The following is a 24,512-nucleotide window of genomic DNA, read 5'->3' on the forward strand; positions in this document are numbered from 1 at the left end:
CTTGGCTTTTTGCCTCTCCCCCTCCTCTGCCCGTATCACTTGTGGTGTACCTCAGGGTTCTATCTTAGGGCCCATTTCATTTGCACTGTACAAGCTTCCATTAGGCTCCATTTTCAGCCAGCACAATGTCTCCTTTCACTGTTATGCCGGTGACACAAAAATGTACCTTCAATTAAACCCAGGGGATTCCAGCTTCATCACATCCGTCCTTAACTGCCTCCAGGATGTGAAATCCTGGATGGCAAATACCTGTCTTCAGTTAATGATAAATGATAACAGAAGAGGAGAGAAGGGTAGATCTGAGTGAAAGGCTGGAGACACTATTGACAGTCTGTCAGTATCCTTCCCTTAATTATGCGTAACTTTAAGCCTTAATAAAATGTAAACAGGTGAGTGAATTAAGAATTAACCCCCTGTACATTTGTCATGAATGTTGACATTATCTATAGAGACCAAAACTGTTTTTGTACCAGGCTGTAAACATGTTTGTTTCTGCAGTTAAGTTTGGCATTTTAAAATGGGGGTCTGTGGGAATTGACTGGCTTCTGGGGCCAGCCTCAAGTGGCCATTCAAAGAACTGCAGTTTTTGGCACTTCTGTATTGGCTTCATTTTTCAGCCCTGGAGGTTGCCACTTGGAAAATACTGAGCATATGACAAGATAAATGAGACTTGGATTATACTGCACGAGATGTGTGACAGTTTGTAAACTAAGACAGCAGATGGGTTGTTGTGAACAGTTTGTCACTTGATTTAATAGAAGAATGAAAGTGTATGATTTTATTATAATATTTAGTCGTTTATTGGATTGTGTTGTTTTTTGTGGTTTTACAATTTGTAAACAGAGTTATTAAAAGATCTAAATATGCCAATATCTTTCATCTCTGGCCTCGAGCCATTGATGTGGAAACAGACATGAATTCAGCCCACCTCCTCCGGCATTTTGATTTGGTATTATTGTTACTGTTGGTGCTGCTGTCACAAAGACAACCAGATTGCTTACCATTTTTCAGAGTCTAGCAACTACTACTACCAAAGCTGTTACACCATCCCTGCTACTGGGGATAGTAACTGCAGAAAACTGACATTGACACTCTTTGGTAATTGGGGATAGCTCCTTGGGAAAACAAAAGCTCTATCTTCTTCCTGTTTCGGTTGGGCCATGGTTGAAGCACTTCCTTTGTGCTGTAAATCAAGCCTTCATTTTCCCGGGAGATCGTACGTGGTGAAAGCGAGGCATATAGGAAACCAATATAAATCCTGATGGTGTCATTATTCTACAGCCATTACATTGTGCAACCAACATTTATTTCAGCATGAAAAGTTAAGGCAAAAGAAAGTGTATTTCTACTTTAAAGAAGAGCCTGTCAAAATGCATTACATAGACATATTTGACACAAGTCATACTCAATAGATGTATCAATAGATTAATGTCCTGAAACATTTTGGAAAAACATTTATTTATCAGAGGTTGTGGCTTGTCTACAAACAGAAATATTTCTGCCCTGTTTTTATCTTTCTTCACTGTATTCAAACAGAAATTTCTTTCCACGAGCAGAAGCTTTTACAGACGAAATCTCGTTAGTGACCCTTTAGCTGGTCCATTCTGCTCTAACTGCAGACTTGAACTGTCGACACTAAATCGTGTTAACCCTTTCACGGTGTCACAGATCAACTGGGAGAAGTCAGTCGGAATGAAGTCAAAGTGTTTTCCCCTTAGAATTAAAAATCATTAATAGCATAATAGCAATCCCTCATATACCTTTTAGTAGGGTGATTCATAACCATGTTATATTGGCATTAAATACTAGTTATCTTTGGTAATTTGTCTTTCTCTTCTTTCTGTCACACAGATTGCCTTCTCCCAACACAACAGTATCATGGACCTTGTCCAGTTCTTTGTCACATTTTTCAGGTAAGTGAGTCAAATATGAATACGACTTACACATACACACTCGATCATTTGTTTCATCTGCTCAGTAGTCAAGAAGCATTATCCAGAATTTGACCTACCACCTCTTCATTTTCCGCCCCTTCCTCTTGGGGCTTATTGAGTTACTTGAGCCTGTTCTGTTAACCGAGTACATGTAAATGCATCTTGTGTCTTCAAGGCAGCGATTTTCCTTTTTCAAGTGGCAGATGAAGCAGCCAGTAACCATTTAAATAGGTGCATATTGCTTCGCGAGTGCCGTCTAAAGAGAAGGCATGGGCGATCAAGATACGAGGGGCTCTTAATGATTTTTCATCCTGAGAGCTGCGATGGAAATCTTTTCTCATTGAAATGTTTAAAATGAGTCAATTGAGTTCTCTGAAAAGCACAGCAAAGTCTGAATACATTAAGAGGATGTGAGTATAATTGGAAAATGTATGCCCTGAATTAGATATTGGCATTTTTAAAAAGCTTTAAAGGATCAGCATTGACGCTGTCCGTCTTAGAGATCTCTCACAAAGCTTTAGTTACAGTAGTCATGCCAAATCAGTCAGATCGGCAGTGGATAAGTTAAAGGGACACTTCATCATAAAATAAGAAATACATATTTTTCTCTTAGTTGTAGTGCTATTTATCAATCCAGATGGTTTTGGTGTGAGTTGCTGAGTGTTGGAGATATTGGCCATAGAGATGTCTGCCTTCTCTCCAATATAATGGAACTAGATGGCACTGGGCTTGTGGTGCTCAAAGTGCCAAAAAATGCATGTGAAAAACTCAACAGCAATGTGTCTTTCCAGAAATCATGACCTGGTTACTCAAGATAATCCACAGACCTTGTTGTGAGCACCTGCTGCTTGTATCACTGTGCAGAAGGAAGTGTGCATCTACTCAGCTAGCTCAGTTGTGCTAAGTGTGCTAGCAGGAGATACCAAGGCTATCAAATGAAGGCTGGGACACGGTGTCATGTCACATCTTATCATTCTGGTACAACACATGAGTAGTAAAATCTGGTCTGCACTTGCTGAAAGCCTAGTAGCATGTGCATTATCATAGAACATGGGGATGATCTTTAAGTTCCGTCAGGTCGAGCGCACCCAAGGAGGCTAAAAAGAGTGCCCCCAAAGAGCACCTGAGTGGACACCATCCTTTTATTTGTAGCGCTGTCTGTTGTAGCACTCTTACATAATGGCTCCAGTTACATCGCATGTGTAATACCCCATAGCTCCCATGAGGTCATTAGGCCTTCATTTAATAGCCTTGGGAGATGCACACTTCTTTCTGCGCGGTGATACGGTTGGTGGGTGTAATTCAGTAGTAAGAGACATTGGAAGGAGACATTGCTGTGTAGTTTTTCAAATGTGTTTTTATGGCCCTATGAGCACCACAAGCTGAGTGTCAGCTAGTTCCATTATATTTAAGAGAAGGCAGACATCTCTATGGCTGCTGTCCCCATCATTTGGCAACTCACACCAAAACAATCTAGATGATAAATAGCACTACAGGTAAGAAACAAATAAGTATTTTTGATTTGGGGTGAACTGTCTCTTTAAGATTGTTTCCATCATTAGATCAGTGTCATCTGTGGGGACTGTTATTTTCACACCTAATGCTGATAGTAACCAACCATCCTGCAGTTTCAGTGTGTATGTTTTCTTCATTTTATGTCAAGGTGTGCTCCCCAGAGTAGCCTGATGGACTAACATATTATCTGTGTAGCTGTCAAGGTGGGAATAGAAGACAGCCTTTGCCTAAGGCACCTGCCCATCATTGCCCGGCCCACAATAACTTTCCCGAAACGCTGTCACACAATCAGTTATCTTCTGCCTCCATCCGATCAAATTACAGTTGAATAGCCGAATTCAGGAATTCTTGGAAGGAAAGGGGAGAAGGACGGCGCTTATTTTATCTAAAAATGTGTCTGACAGCTACTTGCATCATTTGCACAGGAAGCCATTTTAAATAGGGTCACTGAAGGGGCATGGGGAAATAAACAAAGCAACAGTTTTGGTCTGAAATAACAAATGAGTGACCCATGCAGGACTCTGGTCTGTGAGTTGTGTTGTAGCAGTTCATTGAAGTAAATGTCCTCTGTTACTGTTCTACATATTGAGGGGGGTGTGTCGCCTGTGATCTACGCCTGTGGCCCAAAAGGTTGTACTCCTTTCTCTTGGAAATTTTTGTTTGAATGCTATTTACAGAACTCTACGTCCGTTAAAAATGTATTCCTCTCGGATATGAAATGTATTGAATTCTGACACTCGCTTGCTCTCTAAATCCAATGGAAATCAACCCAGGCAATCCATTACACAGCACACAGCTTTCCCTGTTTGCCAGCCTAATGTTGCGCATCTTTTTCCATCAGTATGCATTGTGTTTTTTCTTCCTTTTGTTTTTTCCCACTGTCGTGCAGGTTATACTGATTCTCTCTGGTCTTTTCTGCATCCTTGTTGTCCAGTTCTCACTGACCCATAAACTCAGGAAAAGCAAAAGGCCCTGATGCAGTCACAAGCATGTGTGTGCGTGTGTGTTGGTGTGTGTGTGTGTGTGGGGGAGGTTTGGAGGGGATGAACCTGCGGGAAACATAATCAGCCTGATGACAAAATGTCAAATGACCCCACAGGGTTTCGAGACCTCCTTGTATGCGAGATAGAGGGTGAAGAAATGATGGCATGACTGCGAACGATTTCTCCCACTGTTGTTTTCTCTTCTGAGTTTATTCAAATATCGCCTCACCTTTTACACGACAAGCTGTTAGGAAGTATTTTTTTCCTATATTTTCCACATGGCTTCTTCATCTTAGTGATTTTATAAACAATGTTTACTTGCACAGCGCTGCCTTAGTTATAATCTAATTAGAGACTGATTGTTTTATGCGTTCTGATTAGATGGTGTTGAAACTCTCTAATAGGATGCTTCGCTATACTTGCAGTGGAACCCTAGGGTCTAATTTATACTAATTAACAAGTGTCTTTCCAGTCACATCTGCATGCGTGTGTCTATTTACAGAATATGTAAGTGTGTACACACACACATTACTGTCACTATGTGTTCACACCATATAGGTGCGAGCGGCAGACTTATTAGGAAGTATGCATGCACTCGTTATTTATTTATCACCATCTTCATTTATAAAGCTCTCAGAGAGGTCGAATGACACAACACACAACTGAAATGTTTGTCATTTCTAAATATTTTAAAGAGGTTCAGGACTATATTTCACAATTTTATTTTTATTTTGACACCTACATGAAATAATGATGCCTCCTTATTTAGCATTTAAATGTCTTCTACTTCGCATCTACGTACTATAGATGTATTTTTATCTTTTTAAGGGTGGGCAGGGGATCTTTAGGGGGAGATAACAGGTCAACAGTATATGCCACAGAGAAGTGTTATGCATCATCTGAAAGCTGGGAAACTGATGATTAATTTAAGACTCAGCTCAGCACTCTGTCAAGTTTTTATAGTCATAGGTATGTAAAAAACATTGTGTTTCATCAGGCGCCTATTCAAACTTTAAAGCTTAGAGTAATTTTAAGGTTTAAAACATTATGATGGAAGTATATGATGGCCATTCCCATGATAAATTATGTCTCAGAAGTTGTTGCACCATTTTTCCAGTTGACTGGAAAATTTACACATTTTTGACCACTTGAGAATCAATAAAAATGGTCAAAAAACTTTCCAAAATACCACATTAAGACACCAAGACTTTGAGGAACACCATAAAAAAAAGCCATGCTTTGATTTGGTGTCAGAAACTATTGACATTCAGAGATTTTTGTAAGAATTGTGTTTTGTGGTTGTAGTTTTATGAGGCTCTGATTATCCCAGAGGTCACAGTAGTTCATTTTATACAGTGGTATCCATTTTAAAAATGGTCTCAGTACAGTGAAATGGCTACTTTGGGGGTTAGCATCATCACACATGAATAAAATTGGGCTCGTGGAAGACATGCAAGTCACAGTTTTGCAGTCATACACAATTTATGCAATTCCAAGACTGTTTAGGGACCCCAGCATGCAGAAATATTCCAATACGTTATATGCAAATAACACATCTGTATTGCTCCAAACTGCATAGGACTACCATAAAGTGGGCATGTTTGTAAAGGGGAGACTTTTGGGTACCCATAGAACCTGTGAAAATGAACATGCCAGTTTTTCCCTCGCCAAAATTTACCCTAACTTAGCTTTAAAATTCAGCTCAAGACAGCCTCTGAAATACAATAATGTCAGCCGGTGTCCCCGTGGAGAGGAAGAGGTCAAGGGTGCTCTTTACAGAACTCCTTGGATCATGTTTTAGAAGCCTAAAAAGCCAACAGAAAGCAAGTATAGATATTATTGATTGCTTTCCCATGCGGTAACTGTAGCCTTGTGGTTACAGAAATGAGCTTGTAATTAACAGAAAGCAGCGCTGAGTTCAGTTTCCTCTCTGAGAAAGGCCAATTGTCTGATGTTACGCATTATGTGACAATATCACCATCAAAAATTTGCTGCCTGCTATTGAAAATGCATGATAATATTAATGTGAGATGGTATAAAGAACATTAGGATTTGTCTGAGATCACAACACTCAGCTACTGTCCTGCTTTCCTCATGAGTAAATTTGGGTGAGTGGAAGTTCACAACTGCGGTTACTAGTTACTACAAATCAACCTACCCAATGTCAATAACTACTTCTAGAAAACTTGAGTGCGTCTTTGTGTAAGGAATTTTATATTTGTCCTTCACTACCTTGAGGCGTTACAATGATTGCAGAACTTCTTTTATTAACATCAGAAGCGGAAGGAACAGCAAAGGAGATTTAAGCTTCTTTACTGTCTAAAATAGTGACGATGAAAGCCAAACATCTGTCTAGGGATTTTTGTCACTTCTGCCACATGAAAATGTCATTGAAGCCCCCACAACACCCCCCTCCCTCCACCCATTCACTGTTATCTTCAAAGGTTTCTAAGATGGTGCAAGTATTTCTAAAAGAATGAAAGGGTTCCCAGCTCGTGCACCTCTTAAATAAATTCCACATGCGATGGCAAGATGTTTGAAGCACAGAGTTTCCCATCACTCAACGCTTTAATCCTACTTCCCTTATTTTTTTTTCTTTTGCTTGGTAGCCCCCTCTTTGCTTTATTTCAGAAGCTGTATTTTCCAAGTGTTATCACACAGACGCTATCGCCTTCTTCAAAGATACGAACCGATAGATCTAGCAGGTGTGGCCGGCAAATTGAAAGCCAAGTTGAAATATCAAACAAACGGGCCTGTGAAATCAGAGCTAGTCATGTGTCTCTGGTGAAATATGCCTATTGGACGAGGCTGCCAACTTTAGAAATGTTGCGTGTCCCTGAAGACACAGGCTCATTGCTCATGTTACAGTATGCGTTTCCAATCCAGATATGATTGTCTTTGTTCCTGGACCTCAGCAACAGGGTCATGTTCCCTTCTCATTCAGTGAGTGGACAATAATTAGAGGAAAATAATTATTGAATTTTCTTATCTTTCACAAGAACAGGAGTTTTTCCTTATCCACTGTCGGGGTCCAACGCATACTGGAGCTGCTCTGGTGATCAAGCAAAGCGTTGTGTTAAATGTAAGGCAGCAGATATAACTTAAGTTGTTAAACGTTGCAGTCCTGGTGTTTCCGCTGGTAACATTCTGCTGTTAGATAGTAGTTTCTTGATGTAACTTAAGATGTATGAGCAAGAGAAGGAATGAGACAGAGCCTGGACGCTGACGGCAAGAGATGTGACGGATTATCACAGTTTATAAAAATGCAGCGCTGTGATGACAGAGACATTTCATACACCAGACATATATGACATAGATCTCATTCATATGAGTCAGCTGTCTCATCACTGTGTGTCCCTGTTAGAAGAGACTTCAGTCTGCGGTGTGGTTCATACACTTCACTGATAAACCTGAAAATTATACAGTAACATTCACACCAAATACCGCCAGACGTAGAATCTAATAAAGTTTGTCTTCTTCTGTGGGACACATTGAAGACATTGGATCCACTTCTGAGTTCTTGTCATAATTTATCTATTTTACATAGTATTGAAGACCAATTCTTCTGTAATTCACGACATGAGCATAGGCAATGAATTATGTACCTATTTTGTTTTACATTTGAAACACAGAGGAGAAAGTGAGGGGTTAAAAGAAATGCCTGCCTTTAGGGGATGTTAGTATTCTATGTATAATTCTGGATTGCTTTTATTCGAGTACAGATGGATATCTTTTTGGCGTACCTCCAATTACCCCCCCACGTCTCTTCATCAGTAGTCACTGACAGTTCCTCCTCCCATACACCTTTAATCCTCTGTGTATTATTAGCAGACAGGCTACACATTACGTCATAAAACAGAGTAAGAGACACCTTCACTGGTTGTTGAAAAGGCTTTTTGTCAATAGCAGATATCTCAGGGTGATCTTTAAGGGTCATTCTCGTCTTAATATAATGCCTTATTTGTAAGAAACAAAAATAAAATCTAGTTTGGGAGCAGGTCTCTCAGTTTGATTTTACCTTTTTTGTCCTATTGTTGGAAACCACGATCTGACGTACATTTAAAAGTAGCCTAGTTCGAACGTAACTTCTGACTCAGGTCGCAGTTTGGGCTGGGAGAGAATTACTGCCTCAAGCAAGGGAGTTCAAGTGTCTTGGGGTCTTGTTCACAGATGAGGGTACAATGGTGCATGAGATGGATCGGTGGTTTGGTGCGACTTCTGCAGTGATGCGGGCGCTGCGCCAGACCATTGTGGTGGAGAGGGAGTTGAGCCGGAAGGTAAAGCTCTGAATTTACTAGTCCATCTACGTCCCAACCCTCACCTATAGTCATGATCTCTGGGTAGTGACAGAAAGAATGAGATTGCGGATACAAGCGGCTGAAATGAGTTTCCCTCGTAGGGTGGCTGGGCTCAGTCTTAGAGATAGCATAAGGAGCTCAGACATCAGGAGGGAGCTCAGAGTAGAGCCGCTGCTCCTTTGTGTTGAAAGGGGCCAGTTAAGGTGGTTCGGGCATCTGATGTTAGAGGTGTTCTAGGCACGTCCAACTGGTAGGAGGCCCCGGGGCAGACCCAGAACATGCTGGAGGGATTACATATCTCATCTGGCCTGGAAATGCCTTGGAGCCCCCCAGGAGGAGCTGGAAAGTGTTGCTGGGGAGAGGGACATCTGGGGTGCTTTGCTTGGCCTGCTGCCCCCGCGACCCGGCCCCAGAAAAGCAGGTGAAAATGGATGGATGGAGGTCACAGTTTACTAGCTACTTAGATTGTAAGGGTTACACCAGCTGAAATAGTTTCAACGTAGTTACAATTTGAATCTTACACCTAGTAAGTAGGCGAAAGTCCTCCGTAAAATCGTGGATGTTATTGCGCATTGTTTTGAAAGGTGTGATAACTTGTAGGATGAGGAGGAAATTACATACACCAACTGTTTTAAGTCGTTGTTTTAGTGACACAGCGTACGATCGAACAATTTAGTTTCGATGTATTGTTTAGTGTAGACTTAAGAGAGAACTTGTATTTTAGCTCGTTCAGCAGGCTGCCGGATTGTTTATGAATGGGGTCAAGATAATCAATTTGTTAATGATTGAGCAATTAGTTGAATTTAAAATAAACTGACACTAATACTTGACCTATAATTTCGTGCCATATATCTTTACCTAACCACAATGCTCGGTCTCCCACATGTTGCTCTGACAAGCTGACGGAAAGTGCAGAAAGTCTCTTCAGCACATAATAATCTTAACGCTCTCATCTGTCATCAGGATAATGAAGTGGAAGCTCTCAATCAGTCATAGTTTTCTATCCCAGCAGCTCTCAGACCTTGTTGAATTTCCCTTGACTAATGATTTTACTGTTGGGTTATTAATTGAAGTAATCAGCCAAAATATCCAGTCTACTAAGAAATGAATGTGCTACCTCTTTATATCATCTCCCCTGTTTTGTCTTTAAGTTAGAAGGGAACTTTGAATATTTGAGTCTGTCCTGTTTCACCTCGTGTAGTTGTTTTAGTATATCAATAAAATATTATGAAAATACACACAAATGAAATGTTTCTATATAAAAGCTTAGTTAAAGCCAATCCAACCCAAAATAAGGGACATAAGGTCTTTAACATGTACATGTCCAGTAATGGACCAGAATGTGGAACTATTGAATTTCAGCTGGTGAAGGATGTAATGTAAAGATAGGGATTCTTGCAACATGAAACTCTCCTGGGTTAAGCTGCATATGTTTGTACTCCGTATCTCCTGTTGCATGCAGAAATGCTTTAAATACCCGAGGGACGACTGCTCCCTGTATGTAAAGAATATGTGCGTGCACTTTCACGGTGACAGCTGCTATTAGTTAAAGTCATGTTGCTTGATATCGTTTCCTCTCTTTCATTCCAGTTGCTTTCTATCACTGCTCCTGGTGGCTGCAGTCGTGTGGAAGATCAAGCAGACCTGCTGGGCTTCACGACGGAGAGAAGTAAGTTCAGAGAACACGTTCATTCTCTTGATGTATGACATATACCTGACCATGGCAGTATTTAAATAAGGTTCCCCCTCAAAATGTCAGCTGAGGCAGCATTTTCCCAAAAGTATCAGAAGTGCCTACAAACCTTCAAATAAACATTGTAGTTGCATTTCCACTAACCACTTTCGGTATAGTACCCTTAGAACCGTGTAACCCATACAGACATGAACCTAAACCCTAGTCTGTTTAGTATTTCCACCGCAGACAGATCTCTTATTATGTAGCGGACAGGGGGTTGGGGTTACCAGATGGTGATAGCTTGATAGCTGCATCACTGTCCCATCCAGCTCTCGCTGTATTTTCTCCTCACAGATTGATGATTGATTGATTGATTGATTTTGTATTTTGTGTCACGCACACTTGAGCAGGATTTCTACTTGTGCGTCAGGTCTATGCAGAGCCTATGCAGTAGCCTACTCACGTGGCCTACGCCATTGTGAGCATTTATACTTGTGTGGTGGTGTGTCTGTGTCACTCAGTTACACCTTTGAAAACACCAGTCGGCGGCAGGGTTTCTGTGAATTGCTGTAAAGTTTAGTTGATTCAAAACACACCCAAAACAAACATTAAACATGGCTTAATAGAGACAATTTCACACACAATTAGACAAATCAGCTTCACTGTAACTCACAGCATTCACAGACAAACACTTTTTCCCCACAAATACAACATGTTAATGTTTTTAGCACAAGCCTATGGCATTTTACATTGTATACATTAGCCAAGAGGCTAGCAGACTTTTCCTCTACTCATATGAAGCCAGAGACAACAGCAACATTTAACAAAGGTTACATCTTTGTCGCAGTCGATGGGATATTAAAAATAATGATTTGTGTATTGTGTACTTGTGGAGCAAGAGTGACAATTCTCTGTTGACCAGTCAACGGACTGCATTGTTTCTAGCTCCACCCTTTAGAGTCGGATCAGTGTGTTAGGTACCTCAACAGAGGGATGATGATAAGAATGGTTCTCTTGGTACCATTCACAGCTTTTAACAACTGAAATGCAAAAATAACTTTCTAATGTGTAAAGAACTGAACTGAACCACACTTCTAAATGAAAAAGAGGCTCATGGTGCCCCCATTTTTCTAAAACACTCTTGAAACCGAAAGAAAATTGCATTTTGGCAGATAAGTCCTCACCCATACATATGGCAAATACTTCTTTAAGAGGTATGACATCCCAGTATTTGATTGATTATCTTGTCAAGAATACATTTGGTTAAATATTAATTTGATAATTCAGATAAATGGTGGCTTTTAAGTTAAGTGGACTCGTGGAAAAGGTATGAAGGAAGCAAGCAGAGATGCTGCGAAATACTTCAGGTAAAGGGGATGGAATGAAACATTAATATTCAGTGCTGGTGTGAGAGATGGGGTTGAGAAAAGATGGGGATGAAAAGGGGTGAAAGATGAGATGATTGGCATCATAATTTAAAAAAGAGGGTAGGAAAGATTCGGCGCAGGGAGTTGAGGAAGAGAGCAAATGTATGTAAATTCACCTCACTGCCCTTAACTGCAAACTGCATGGGCTGGTTACAGGTTCCTGTCGGAGCAACGATCATTTCCATCTCTTCAGACTGAATCCTATATTCTCCTAGGTGCTGTTTGATAGTCAATAGCAGGAAGTTTATTTTGGTGCACATCCAGCCTTATGACCTGCAGTCTACTAATAAAGCTCCCACAATTTATTCCCCCTTTGGGGATGACATTGATAATCATAAGATCCAAATTTTATATCCTCTAATTGATATATGAAAATAAACAAGAATGATAGCTACCGTGACTCCGAATCGCGTCTATCCAAAGAATTAAAGTCAATAAAAATTAATGCAGGCAGATGGGCTCACGTCATTAAAATTCTGCTCACTTTTCCTGTCTGCTCTTGGCATTCCCGTCATCTGTTTGTCGCTGCCCTTCAACTGCCACATGAAAATAGATAAATAGTTAAATAAAAATCCTCTCATCTCTTAATTTCAGGTGATTGAAAAGTTTTGTCACCGGAGGAACAAAATACTTTTTATTCTGTGAGGAGGGCTTCAAGATTTGTTTGCAGATGATGCATCCGTTTGTATCTATGAATGAATAAATTACTTAATTCAATATATAAATCTGCTGTATATATTTATCTCAGGTATAAGCCTAGAGGGGATCATGTGTGTGTATCTGCTTATCTGCACTTAATCTTGAATACTACTTGACCCTCAGCCTCATGTTTTGTGTGCCTTTCATGGTTGTGGTGATTCACAATTGTTGAAAACACCTGTTGTATTGACTGTTTTATACCGTCGTTAACTGCTGACTCCTCACTTCTCACTCCTCACTCCTCTTAACCAGCTGTTAGGGCCCGCAAGTTTTCCGGAAATCAGCTCGGCTACGAACAAAAGGCCTTACTATCTGTTGTGGGCCACATTTTGGCCTTCGTCATAGCTCAAAAAAACAACAACCATCAATGAATTTCATACCTGGTATGTGATGATCCACTGAAGCTCGGCACATCACGAGATGAATAAGTCACTTGTATTTGTTATTTTCGCCTCCATCTTGACTTTGAGGGAGCTAAGAGGGACAATTCCACCAGGTGCAGATATGCCGGTTTTGTTCTGTCTATCACACACACAGGGACTGCGAAACATTTTGCTTACCCGATTTTGTACACTTGTAGATTTTGTTGATTTGGTCATTTGGTTCGGTTATTTTTGTTCACTTCATATTTGTGCTTCAGCCATAAGTGAGTATGTAGGCTACAAAGTTAAATGGTTTCCTTCTTTGGTCTGTTTTAGTTGTTTTTATTGTTGTTATTTCCTACTTTGTTATAGCCTTTGCATACTATGTCAGTTTGTTTTTTTTTATGAAAAATGTTGAAAATCAAACCTATTCCAAAAATTTAAATGACTGACGAAAATTTCAGAGTCATTGTGAAGACATGATTGACACAATGTGAGGTCATATTTACTTTTAGATGTGCGACAATTTCGAAATGACAAAAACTGACTCAGTGTGTAAAGGCTTTTACTCCTGATCTGCGATGCGGCGCGTCTGCTGGAACTGTCAAGAGTGGACAGTTGCTCTGCATTTGAAGTCTGTGCTTCCCAGTGTAAAGTTCAGTCAAAGTGTTTAGCTAATTTAGTAACAGAACGTGATAATGTTTTTTCTTTGAAACACAAACCTCACAACCCTCACTGTGCTCACCCTGAAATCCTCTTGGATTCTATAGGGATTTGTTGCCAGCTTTTGTTGGCTACAAAGGCAAAAATCATTGCAGGTTTGATGGGAATGGATGCTCAATATCTGTAGCTACAACCTGTGAACTGACCAGCCTAAGATATGATCATTTTGATCACTTATTCAGTTAAACCTGGTTGAAACAAAGGATTTGTACACCCTCTTAATGTTACATTTCAAAATGCCATACTAATAAACACTTAAGCATTTCTGCTGCATGGCTTTATAAACCTGAGAAAAACAATACCTTAAGGTTCCTGATGTGGCATTTTCAGCTGCCCTACTTTTGAGGAGAAGTTGTAAAGAAAAGCTATGTGTTGGTCACCTTTCCCTGAAAGCTGTGGCAGCCTTGAGGGTGTTCTTTAGTGCTGCTGTTGTGGGTGCTTCAGCTCTGCAAGTAGTCTTTAACTGCTTCTCATGTGGCGGTTCTCTCGGCCACATTTCCCTAATGGCCAAATCAGCAGAATAATTTGTAGTGATTATTGCTGAAGTAGATAAGGTCTGTCTTATATCCTGTCCGAGTAAATAGGTTTGATGTATAAAGTGGGGCATCCAGTGCATCACTTATGTAAGTACTTGTGTCTGAAACACGTTGAAGCTATAAGGTCAAATGACTAAGAACTGCTTTTAAGTTGGCACACCTCATAAAGCAATCGATGTGAGCTTTTTCTGTTGATCCAGGCTGCTTATTAACACCATTTTCTCTGATAGAAAATTACCCATTCAGAATCACAGCAAGAATAAGCATTTTAGAATAGATTTTTTTATAACCAAATACAAGCTGGTGAACAGCTGGTGAAACAATCCCTGCGAACCTCCGACTTGAATCCTTTTCTCACTTTTGTTTGATAAACTCTATTATCAGTGTCTGACAGGTGCAGACATAATCAATCTCCCTTTAAAAAAACTACCCCCAAAAAACAAGATTTTCTGTCTGTAGCTCTAGCTGCTGCTAAAAGGGCAATTAGACACAAATCCATTCATGTGTCCTAGAAAGGACTCTCTTTGCTTTTATGTTTGCTTTTCTCAAATGAGACCAGACATTAAAAATAGTAGTCTCCATTTTAACATATGCACTACGGATACGGCTGTTAACAAAAGCATAACTGCAGTTGTTTTGAGCTGACAATTTAATACCTGATAGAACGTTTAAACAAAGTACCTTTACATGAAAAAAAACCCCCATGCATATAGTGCTGCAAAGATTAGGTCAAAAAAGAATATAATCTTCAACGTAAAATATTCAGCTCAGCTCACATCCCAGCTACATCAGCTGATCTCAAACAGCCCAATCAACTGATGGAGCAGCTGATTGATAGAACCTGATAGATCACATGATTCCTTTCTATGCAACCAATTGGCAAATCTCATTCAGAACACCCTATTTAAACTGCTCTGGCCTGCCTACTGTTGCTGCTTCCTCTGCTAGCTGCTTTGCAACCTGCCTCCACCCCAGCTCCTCCTTTTCATGCTGTCTCTGACTTATCAGTGTCATTTCTGTTTGTCACTGATGCTGGCTCTGTTCTGTTCCCGGGGGGTCTTTGCTGCTGCTCTCTCAGCCTTAGGCTTTCCATGTATGCGCATGGAAGGGCAGAGAGGATTGCTCTCTCTACCTCAGGCTTTCCTCATTAGCGTGTGGAAGGGCAGGGAGGTTTGCCTTTCTACCATAAGGCTCCCTACAAAGGCATGTTCGAAGGGCAGGGAGGTTTGCTCTCTCCGCCTCAGGCTTTCCTCATAGGCACATGGAAGGGTGGAGAGGTGCTCTCTCTGCCGTATTCTTTCTGCGTAGGCCCAGGAAAGGCAGAGAGGCCCCACAACAGAGCCATACCGCCAAATATAATACTACAAATGGAAATAAAGTCGTCTTTGACTAAAGTGTTCCTGACTGAAACTGTTTTCTGGTTCCAGCTTCTTTGGACTGTTTGTTGCACAAAAGAAGCAAACTGTTGTCACAAGTCGTCACTTCGGGCTCTGGGGAATTCTGATGAGCAATTTTCAAACTTTTTGGACATTTTATAGACTAAATCATTAATAGATTCATTGTCAAAATAATTAGTAGATTAATTGAAACTGAAAATAATCATAAGTTGCAGCCCTACATGCAAATTTTTAATAATTAATTGGACTTATGTTATTTCTATATTTTTTACCCATTTAGACTAAATGCGATACAGACCTACGGTACCATGATTATATTCACACATGGACTTAAATACAATCAACATTTATTTTAATATTTGCCTTTGCCCTTTATAAAATTGCAGTTTATTAAATTTTGATTATCTACCTCATCATCAGGTTTTACAAGCTGCTATTGCTGTTCTATTTCTTTAGCTTTGTAGGTAATGTAGGCACCAAGTTTTAACAAAGAAGAAGAATGCGTGGAATATGTCTCGGGTTGTGATGTGTTAATTTGATCCTTTTTTTAAAAAAAAAAGTCCATCCTGAGTCCTGCATTGTTGTAGGACTGCTATGCTAAAACAGACGAGTACTCTTTTAAAGATATGCAGTATTCTTAGCAGCGTCTAATTATCCAGCATCTGCAAACCATTTTAATACAAGATTTAGGGGCGAGCTTATGATGCATTCATTATAAATATTTGCCACACTGCTTGTAATAGGAGGCATTTTAGGTTGCACACAGCACTTTGTCACATAGTGACTAATATGAAGTTACAGTCACAACAGTTTCAGTGGAATCTGTGATCTGACGTCTTGTATGATCTTAAATAAACTGATTATCTACTGCCAGTCTTGTCAAGTGCTGAACTGATTGGCTCTTCACTGAGCACTGTGTCCAGTTCATTTGAAAGAGCTTGTGAACAGACCATGCACTGACGAGGCCTGTCCAAATATGGGCTGTTAGGATTTGGGCTGGGAGCCATCTAATGCTCACAAGCCCCCGTTTAACATAAGTACATGGAATAAGCGAGCCTTAATGAGGCCACGAGAGATAGCGGAGACTATAATGAGACACTGATCCAGCCGAGTGACATATGGATGTCTGATACTGATTGAACTTTTGGTTGTTTTTTATTGGCTTCCTGGTGTGAAATCTGTGTGAGGACCTCTCTCTTGTGCTCGACATAAAAAGCAATTTGTTTGTATGAAACCATTTTCCGTGTAATTTCGGATTTTTGGCTGAAACACATTGAGTATTTGTACATAACCAAGTTGGCATTGTCTGTTAGTAATTTTGAAAATTAGCCGTGCATGGAGGACAGAATTTTAACCAGTACCAGCCTCTCAGACGCTTAGAGCCATAAGGTGGTATTGACCTAATCTCACAAAGCTGATCTTTTACCACACTAATGCACTAATTGGATAAGGGCTTTCTTTTTTGTCACCAGTTGAGAGGACTCGGATCCAAAGGTGCAGCTGTTGTATTTGAATAATTTCAGCTGAGGATAGGTGACGAGACTTGGATCGCGAGTGGGGGGACAAAGGGATGAAAAGACGACAGCTGTAAATGCCACGGAGGAGGACGAGGGCTGACCTCTTTGAAGCTACCTGTGGGGGGAACGGGAGGGAGGGGGCGCTGACATTTCACGAGACTGCAACACGGAAGATGTTTTACACACAAACATGCGGATGTATCTAATGCAGCGCCTCGCTCTTTATCTCTCTCACACACTCATGCAGACAGACACACAAACACACCTCATACACGCTCACAACTTATGTACTGACTGTCGTGTGGAGCAGCGTTGTATTGCCGGCACTCTAAAAGCACTCAAAAATATTACTAAGCAGCGTCAGTTTAAGCACGCCATTTACTGAATTCACCAGTAACTAATTAGCATCTGTGTATTTAAAGCTGTCGTCAGTCAATGGAAGTCATCCTGGCCGTGACACTGCTGCGGCTAGTTGTTAACTGATGGCTTCAACCTGCCTGTTTTTATAGCTGAGGACAGGCCATTGATGGATGTAAAGGCTGAGAGCAATGGCCTGTGTTGTCTATAATAGTGTATCACCGTAAACTGTAACAATTAAAATGGATGTAGCCACCATGATGTCACCCTGTAGTTTGCGGACTCCCGTTTTGAAGCCTCAAGTGTCGCATTTTGGCCACAGCCATCTTGGATTTTTGGAGCCAGAATTGACCATGTTTGGATGAGAGGGTGAAGCTGTGCAGGAGTAAGGGGTGGATCTGACATATAGACTTAGGTGGCGCCATGCTGTCATCCTCCATACAGTTATTATAAATTAGCCACAGAGACGGAAACTGCCTTCTGCTACCAGGCTGTTTATTTCTGCTGTAAAGCTGTGCATTTTAACACTGGGGTCTGTGTGGATTGACTCACTTTTGGAGCCAGTCTCATGTAGCTGATTGAGGAACTACAGTTTTAGGCATATTTATAATTTAATATTTGATTGGCAGATGAAGTTGCATTGCAGTTCAGTTGAGCTAGGTTCACTCTTTTGCTGGACGACCCTGTGGTTGCGTCGTTCATACAGAGCTCAAGTCGGTCTGAATGCAGCCTTGAGCCCTATTTGCACAGGACTGGGACGCTGTACAATGATTTGCAAATCCTTTTGACATACAATGGGGGAAAAAGTATTCAACATGTCAAATGTTTCCAATAGAAGATTTCCAATGCAGCTATTAACATGGACTTCAGGCCAGACTTTGGTATTAAGAAAATAAAACCACATGAATAAAGAAATCGGAACATTTCAATCCATAAAATTATGTGCAATAAAGTGGAAAGACACAGGAAAAAAGTTCTGAACAGGCTGACTGAAATTTATTTAATACTTGGAGAAGCCTTTGTCTGCAATGCCAGCTTCAAGACGCTCCCTGTATGAGGAAACTGACCTCTCACAGTGCTCAGTTGGGATTTCGGCCCTTTCTTCAACACAGACAGTCTTTAAGTCTTAAAGATTGCGGGGGGAGCTTGTGGATCTTGACAGAGAAATTGCTCTCTTAGAACTTCAACAATTAGTGTCCTCAGTTCCCAAACACATACTGAGTGTTGTTAAAAGAAAACGTGATGTAACACAGTGGTAAACATGCCCCTGTGCCAACTTTGTTGAAACTAATACGTGTATATTTACAGAAACAATAAAGTTTAGTGGTTTAAACATTAAATATCTTGTCTTTATATTGTATTCAGTTGGATATAGGTCGAAAAGGATTTGCAAATCATTGTAGTCAAGTAAAACTTCCACCACAATTAAGATACCATATTTTGCCTAACACAGAGGTCATGTGATAATATTAGCTGGACTACCCTGTGCTTTTTTGTGTGCCTCTCTGTGTCATGTACAGTATTAATCCCGTTTGATTGGCATCTCTGTGATTTGGGGTTAGGTTTAGGTTTTCAGTTTTCTCTGTGCCTTTTTTCTGCCTCTTGCTCAGTCGAGAATTACAAAGGCTGCTTTCGCAATTAGAAATCAAAGTTTTGAAAGCATTTTAGATGCACCACAGTTTATTGAGACCCAGGAAGAATGAGTCAGGAGGGCAAAATCTCAAAACATGATGAGATGGATGATGTGACAATGGCCCTCATTTATCAGTCTAACGAAAAAACAGCGCAGATCTGAGCACAGAAATCATGTAACAATAGGGTTTGTGTGTGATTCATGAAATGTTCTTGTCTTGCTGATCACAGCATAGGAATGATCTGTTTATGACATGGACAAGCATAATGAGCTTGAAATGTAAACGCTGACATCTCAGGTTTCAATTTACCCAACTGGTTCTATTTGACAGCCTGAAAAGTAGCATCAACGGAAGTTAGTAAAGTGCAGTATGGAATGAAATCACTGCTACGCTCAATAGCGTTGCAGTGGACAATCCAGCCACAGCTGAGGTTGGAATATTTAATTTGTACATCTATGATATGTGCCTACTGACCTTTAGCCTATTAACCTATACATTATTGATATTGTTATAATAGCCAGTCTATATAAAAGCTTATAATTGAGGAGCGTATGGCCGCACATATGGTTCTGCATCCATTTCAGGTTTGGGTCCTTCAGTCAGCTTGGAGCCAGTCCCACAGAGCCAGGCAGTTGCCAGCTGTGATAGAAAGCAGGCATCCATGTAGATCTTTCTAAAATATAATATCTTCTCATAGGCTATACATTTTTTAGAAATAAATATGTGACTGCAAATACTAAGATGCCAGTCAGAATTTGGTCTAATGACAAATCTCCAACTCAGCTAGATTTACTGTGCTGCACCGTGAATCCACGCTGACTCAAACTTGCGTAAACAAGTTGAGACCTGACGTAGGATTTGAACGTAGCCTCCACTCACGTCCACACTGATAAATGCCGAGCTTTGCGTGGAAAAGAGGTAACACTGGACATTTCCACAAGTGGTGTTGTGTCGTGTCTCTGTTTGGGATGCAGGATAATATCAGCATGTCATCAGTATCGGCCAAAATTGGCTTTAAAATAAACTGTTGAAATCGGCCTGCATGATTTATCTTATTTTGCGCAATGCATACATTTTACAGACATCGAAAAGTTTTGAATTTCATGTCTCCATCTGCTGGTGGGCCATCATGGTAAGAGTATGCATATATAGATATATCGATATCAGTATCGGTTATCAATCAAATGAGTTGTTACATATCAGCATATTGGATGTCGGCAAAAAATCCGATTTAATACAACCCTAGTTTCTTTGTTTTGTAGAGTGGCACAGTCACTCTACTTCACATCCACGGGATAATGCCCAGGGATAATTTCTAAAATCACATGAGGTCTCCCAGTTAACCTAGTCCTATGTGAATATGGCCCTAGTCTTGTTTTCTGTAACAGACATGTTTCTATAGTCTGGCAGCATGAGCCTCAACTAAAAAACGATCACTGGAAACAACCTAAGACAACTCAATCATCAACTCAATTGGCTACATGGCGGCACTGACAAAACTTAAAGCAACACGTTACCAACCCCATAATCCTCACATGTCCCTCTGCAGGCTCAGTGTAGTCTCACGTTCTGCTCTCCTCTTGAAGAGCTCAATCAGCAGTCATCGATTGCTATAATAAGATTATCCTACTCTTAAGCCCCTGGTCACCTTGATTGTCCCTTGTTCAGTTTAAAGTTTGCACTCTAATAATTTCCTCTAAAGTTACAGATGATTGAGCGTACCTGTGATTAGGGGTTCAGCTCAGGATGTAGTTTACCCTTGGAAGCTGAGAAGCTGTCCCGCTAATGAGTTGAAACAGAATCGTAGAAATACAGCAAGGTAACATTTAATGAATATTTTATGTTAGAATTTAACCTTGTTACTTGTGTTATTACAGCAATTATACTAGATTTTCTAATGAGTTCTTGGTACTTGAGCCTACACGAAACCACTCAACCTCACCGACATCATATCAGTGTGGTACGCAGTGGCAGTCTACGAGACAGGATATCTTCATTTAGCAATCCTCGCTCCGTTAATCCCAGCGTGAGTAGATTGTGAAATCTTTTATTTTCTATTTTATTGTGTTTTTATTTTATTTTTATATTCTGCAGGGCAGCACTCACGGGCACAGCCAGTGATCTTTGAAAAGGACAAAGTGACCTGCTTAGGTGTAGAATATGCTCAGAGGCGGGATGACACTTACCCTTTCATAGAATCCGATGAAGGGAACAAAATGCTGCATTCACAGGACAGATAATTCATGCACCCACTTGCCAAATTAATCAGGTTGCATAGCAGTGCATTGCATGCCCACCCTTATCACAAGTGTGAATGGCTCCAGCTTGTATCCTCGACGAAATCAGTCTGTCATTGCACAAACGTTACTCAGCTTTTGCAGAGTTCAGTTCTGCCTTCTGTCATTAACTTAGCATTCATTTCTAGAATCTCTCTGATATTGCACCGGCCCTTTGATTGTGCCGGACACAAAGCAAAGCGCGACTACTCCCTGACTTTGACTCTGCTCTCCTCTTCTGCTTTGTTGCTTTAAATGAATTCTGCAACATGATAAATAACATTACTGCTATCTGACATTTAGGATGAATGTTGTTGGATTTGAAGCTCTTGTGTTGGAAACCATAATAAGCCGTGAGCTGTTTTCTTGTTTTGCAACAACCCTGCCGGGCCCTCCATCCTGCTTTTATCTTTTCGAAAAGGGCAAAATTTCTCATTTTGACCTGCGGTGGCCCAGCAGCTCAAATCTATCGCTTTGGTGTTGCAGGTTTTGATGTTTAATAGTAGAGATGTACAACAATCCAACACGGGGCCCCTCAGATTTAAAGTTTAAAATCAGAGCCAGAAGAAGAAAAATCAATCAGGTGATCAATCTCAATTTCATATGGCTGTTGTTGTTTTTTTCTCTCGGCTTTACCTCCCCCGGGGAATGTTTTCAGAGTGATTCGACAAAACAGTTCTTACACCGACCTGACCTCAACTTTCCTCTCACTCACTCCATATCAGTGAGTCTGTACAACTAGTCTGTAAAGGAATGATTAAATGTTCAAAATGCTTCAACATGGGCTGCATCTACACAAATAATGCATTATTTATGATACACAAAACAAATATAAAACACACCTTATTTCTCATGTTTGTAGCTTTTACTTGATACACATTAGAGAGACTGTGCATTATTCTTATCATCATTATTAAACTTGTTATAAAACAATATATACTATACTTATATGGCTTTACATGTGACACCTACAGTAAACACTTATTCTTTACACTTTTGAACATTTCATAAAAATAAGGCCCTGCTCTATCGCTCTAAAACATGCACAAGTGAGCACAGTGTAAAAAAAAGGGGGGGGTATGTGAAGACTTGCATTTCATATGCCTTGTGTGGATTGGCAAATAAAGCATTTGTCTTAAATTGGGAGACATAGTAGGCTCCTATAACATTGTGTCATAGTTATAATTATAGTAATAATAAACTTAATTTATAAAGCACTTTTCAAAACAGAGTTACAAAGTGCTTTACATGTTAATAATAAAACAGACGACATGTAAATGACAACTGATAAAAACCCTCTAGTGTATGAAAACTGAGGCAATAAAAGACAGTTTAAATTAACTTAAAACTCAAGTAAAATCAGGAAAGGCTCTCCGATAAAAGTATGTTTTAAGAAGGGACTTAAAAGAGATCCTTCCTTGGGCAGACTGTTTCAGAGCCTCAGGGCCCTGACAGCAAACGCTCTGTCCGCTTAAGTCTTCAGCTGGACCTCTGGAACAGACAAAAGTGGATTGCCCCCTCTGGGTAGGGAGTGAGTTAGTACCCTAAGCAAGGGAGATCAAGTATCTTGAGGTCTTCATGAGTGAGGGTAGAATGGATCAGCTGTTTGGCGGTTAGGTGCAGCTTCTGCAGTAATGTGAACAAGCAGACCATCATGGTGAAGAGGGAGCTGAGCCAGAAGGCGGAGCTTTCGATTTAGTGGTCCATCTACGTCCCAACCCTCACCTATGGTCATGAGCTCTGGGTAGTGACCGAAAGAATGAAATTGTGGATACAAGCAGCTGAAATGAGTTTCCTTCGTGGGGTGGCTGGGCTCAGCCTTAGAGATAGGGTAAGGAGTTGGACATCCGGAGGGAGCTCGGAGTAGAGCCACTGCTCCTTCGAATCGAAAGGGGTCGGTTGAGGTGGTTCGGGCATCTGATCAGGATGCCTTCTGGGCGCCTCCCATTGGGGGTGTTCTGGTCACGTCCCACTGGTAGGAGGCCCCGGGGCAGACCCAGAACACGCCGGAGGGATTACATATCTAGTGTGATCTGGGAAAGCCTTGGGGTTCCCCAGGAGGAGCTGGAAAGCCTTGCTGGGGAGAGGGACGTCCTGCTGCCCCCACAACCCGACTTTAGATAAGCAGTTGAAAATGGATGGATGGATGCCTAGTTTGACAGATTGGTCTGAGTTTGGTCGTAGTATGAGAGAACGAGAGAGACAGGCAGGCATATGAAGTGCAGACGTACAATCTTTAGTTCGAGCAGCAGCCCTTAGAGCAAGTGAAATTTTGGCTGGCAAATGAGCAGGAAGATCTGGATGCTGGTAAGATAGAGGGGAGTTACCACAGTTAATTTACACACATGTCCAATATCCACATTGTTATGACATAAAGCTAGTTGAAAATCACCAAAGCGTCCTTTTATTGGAACCTTTCATAGCACTCAAGGTCACCTCACATCCCATAAAGCCAGTAATAAAACATACAATAACAGAGCATAGATCAGCAACACGTTCAAATCAGTATAAAAAAGATGCAGCTGTTGCAGTTCGAGTGAGTAAGCTAGCTTCACACAGGTTAGAGTGCATGTGTTTAAAGGATTTATTAAATATCCTCTAGATGTGGGAACATGTTGTTTTGATTTGTTGTTCTCTTAGCCTCTGTGAGGTCTTTGTTTAATTTAATCTCTATAAAAAGCCACAGATGATTGAGGCTCCGGTGGAAGAACTGCCTGTGCGAGTACTAGTAATGAGTCTCTGTTAGATCTCCAATATCAAATCAAGGTTTTTGAAATATTAATTGAACACCGCCATTTCCATCAGTTTTTGTTTTCCTGTGTACACCCTCAACAGAACTACAACAATTTGAGAGAATGAATACAGAGCTCCGACATACTCTGCTTTTTTTAAACCTGTCATATAGATGGAGTCGTTGATTCCCCTAATTGAAAGCGTCTTCAACAGAATTGTTTTTTCCATTTGTTTGCTGGTACAATGCTATCAGCCTCTCCAGACCTCATCTGAATTTTGCCAATTAATAGCCAGACTAATGAATACTTAATTAAATTCAGAGTGAGTGAGGGTGGGGGGTCTGGACACAAGAATATCAGGGTTCATTATATACCAAGGACAAATTTCTATTCAGGATTGAGACCACCAGAAAACTGAATGTTCTCATACAGTGGACCCAAACAGAC

At 40.6% G+C, this 24,512-nt stretch overlaps 1 protein-coding gene across 1 annotated transcript in view; it reads left to right on the plus strand.

Annotated features, from left to right (window-relative positions):
* atrnl1b (attractin-like 1b) overlaps window positions 1-24,512 on the plus strand; it is a 106,915-nt gene that overhangs the window by 63,375 nt on the left and 19,028 nt on the right. The window contains exons 25-26 of the mRNA XM_050060434.1: window positions 1,852-1,913; window positions 10,321-10,399. Coding sequence (XP_049916391.1) covers window positions 1,852-1,913; window positions 10,321-10,399 — 141 coding nt within the window. The remainder of the gene's footprint in view (window positions 1-1,851; window positions 1,914-10,320; window positions 10,400-24,512) is intronic.

Source organism: Epinephelus moara, chromosome 13 (assembly GCF_006386435.1).
Source record: "Epinephelus moara isolate mb chromosome 13, YSFRI_EMoa_1.0, whole genome shotgun sequence".
NCBI lineage: Eukaryota > Metazoa > Chordata > Actinopteri > Perciformes > Serranidae > Epinephelus > Epinephelus moara.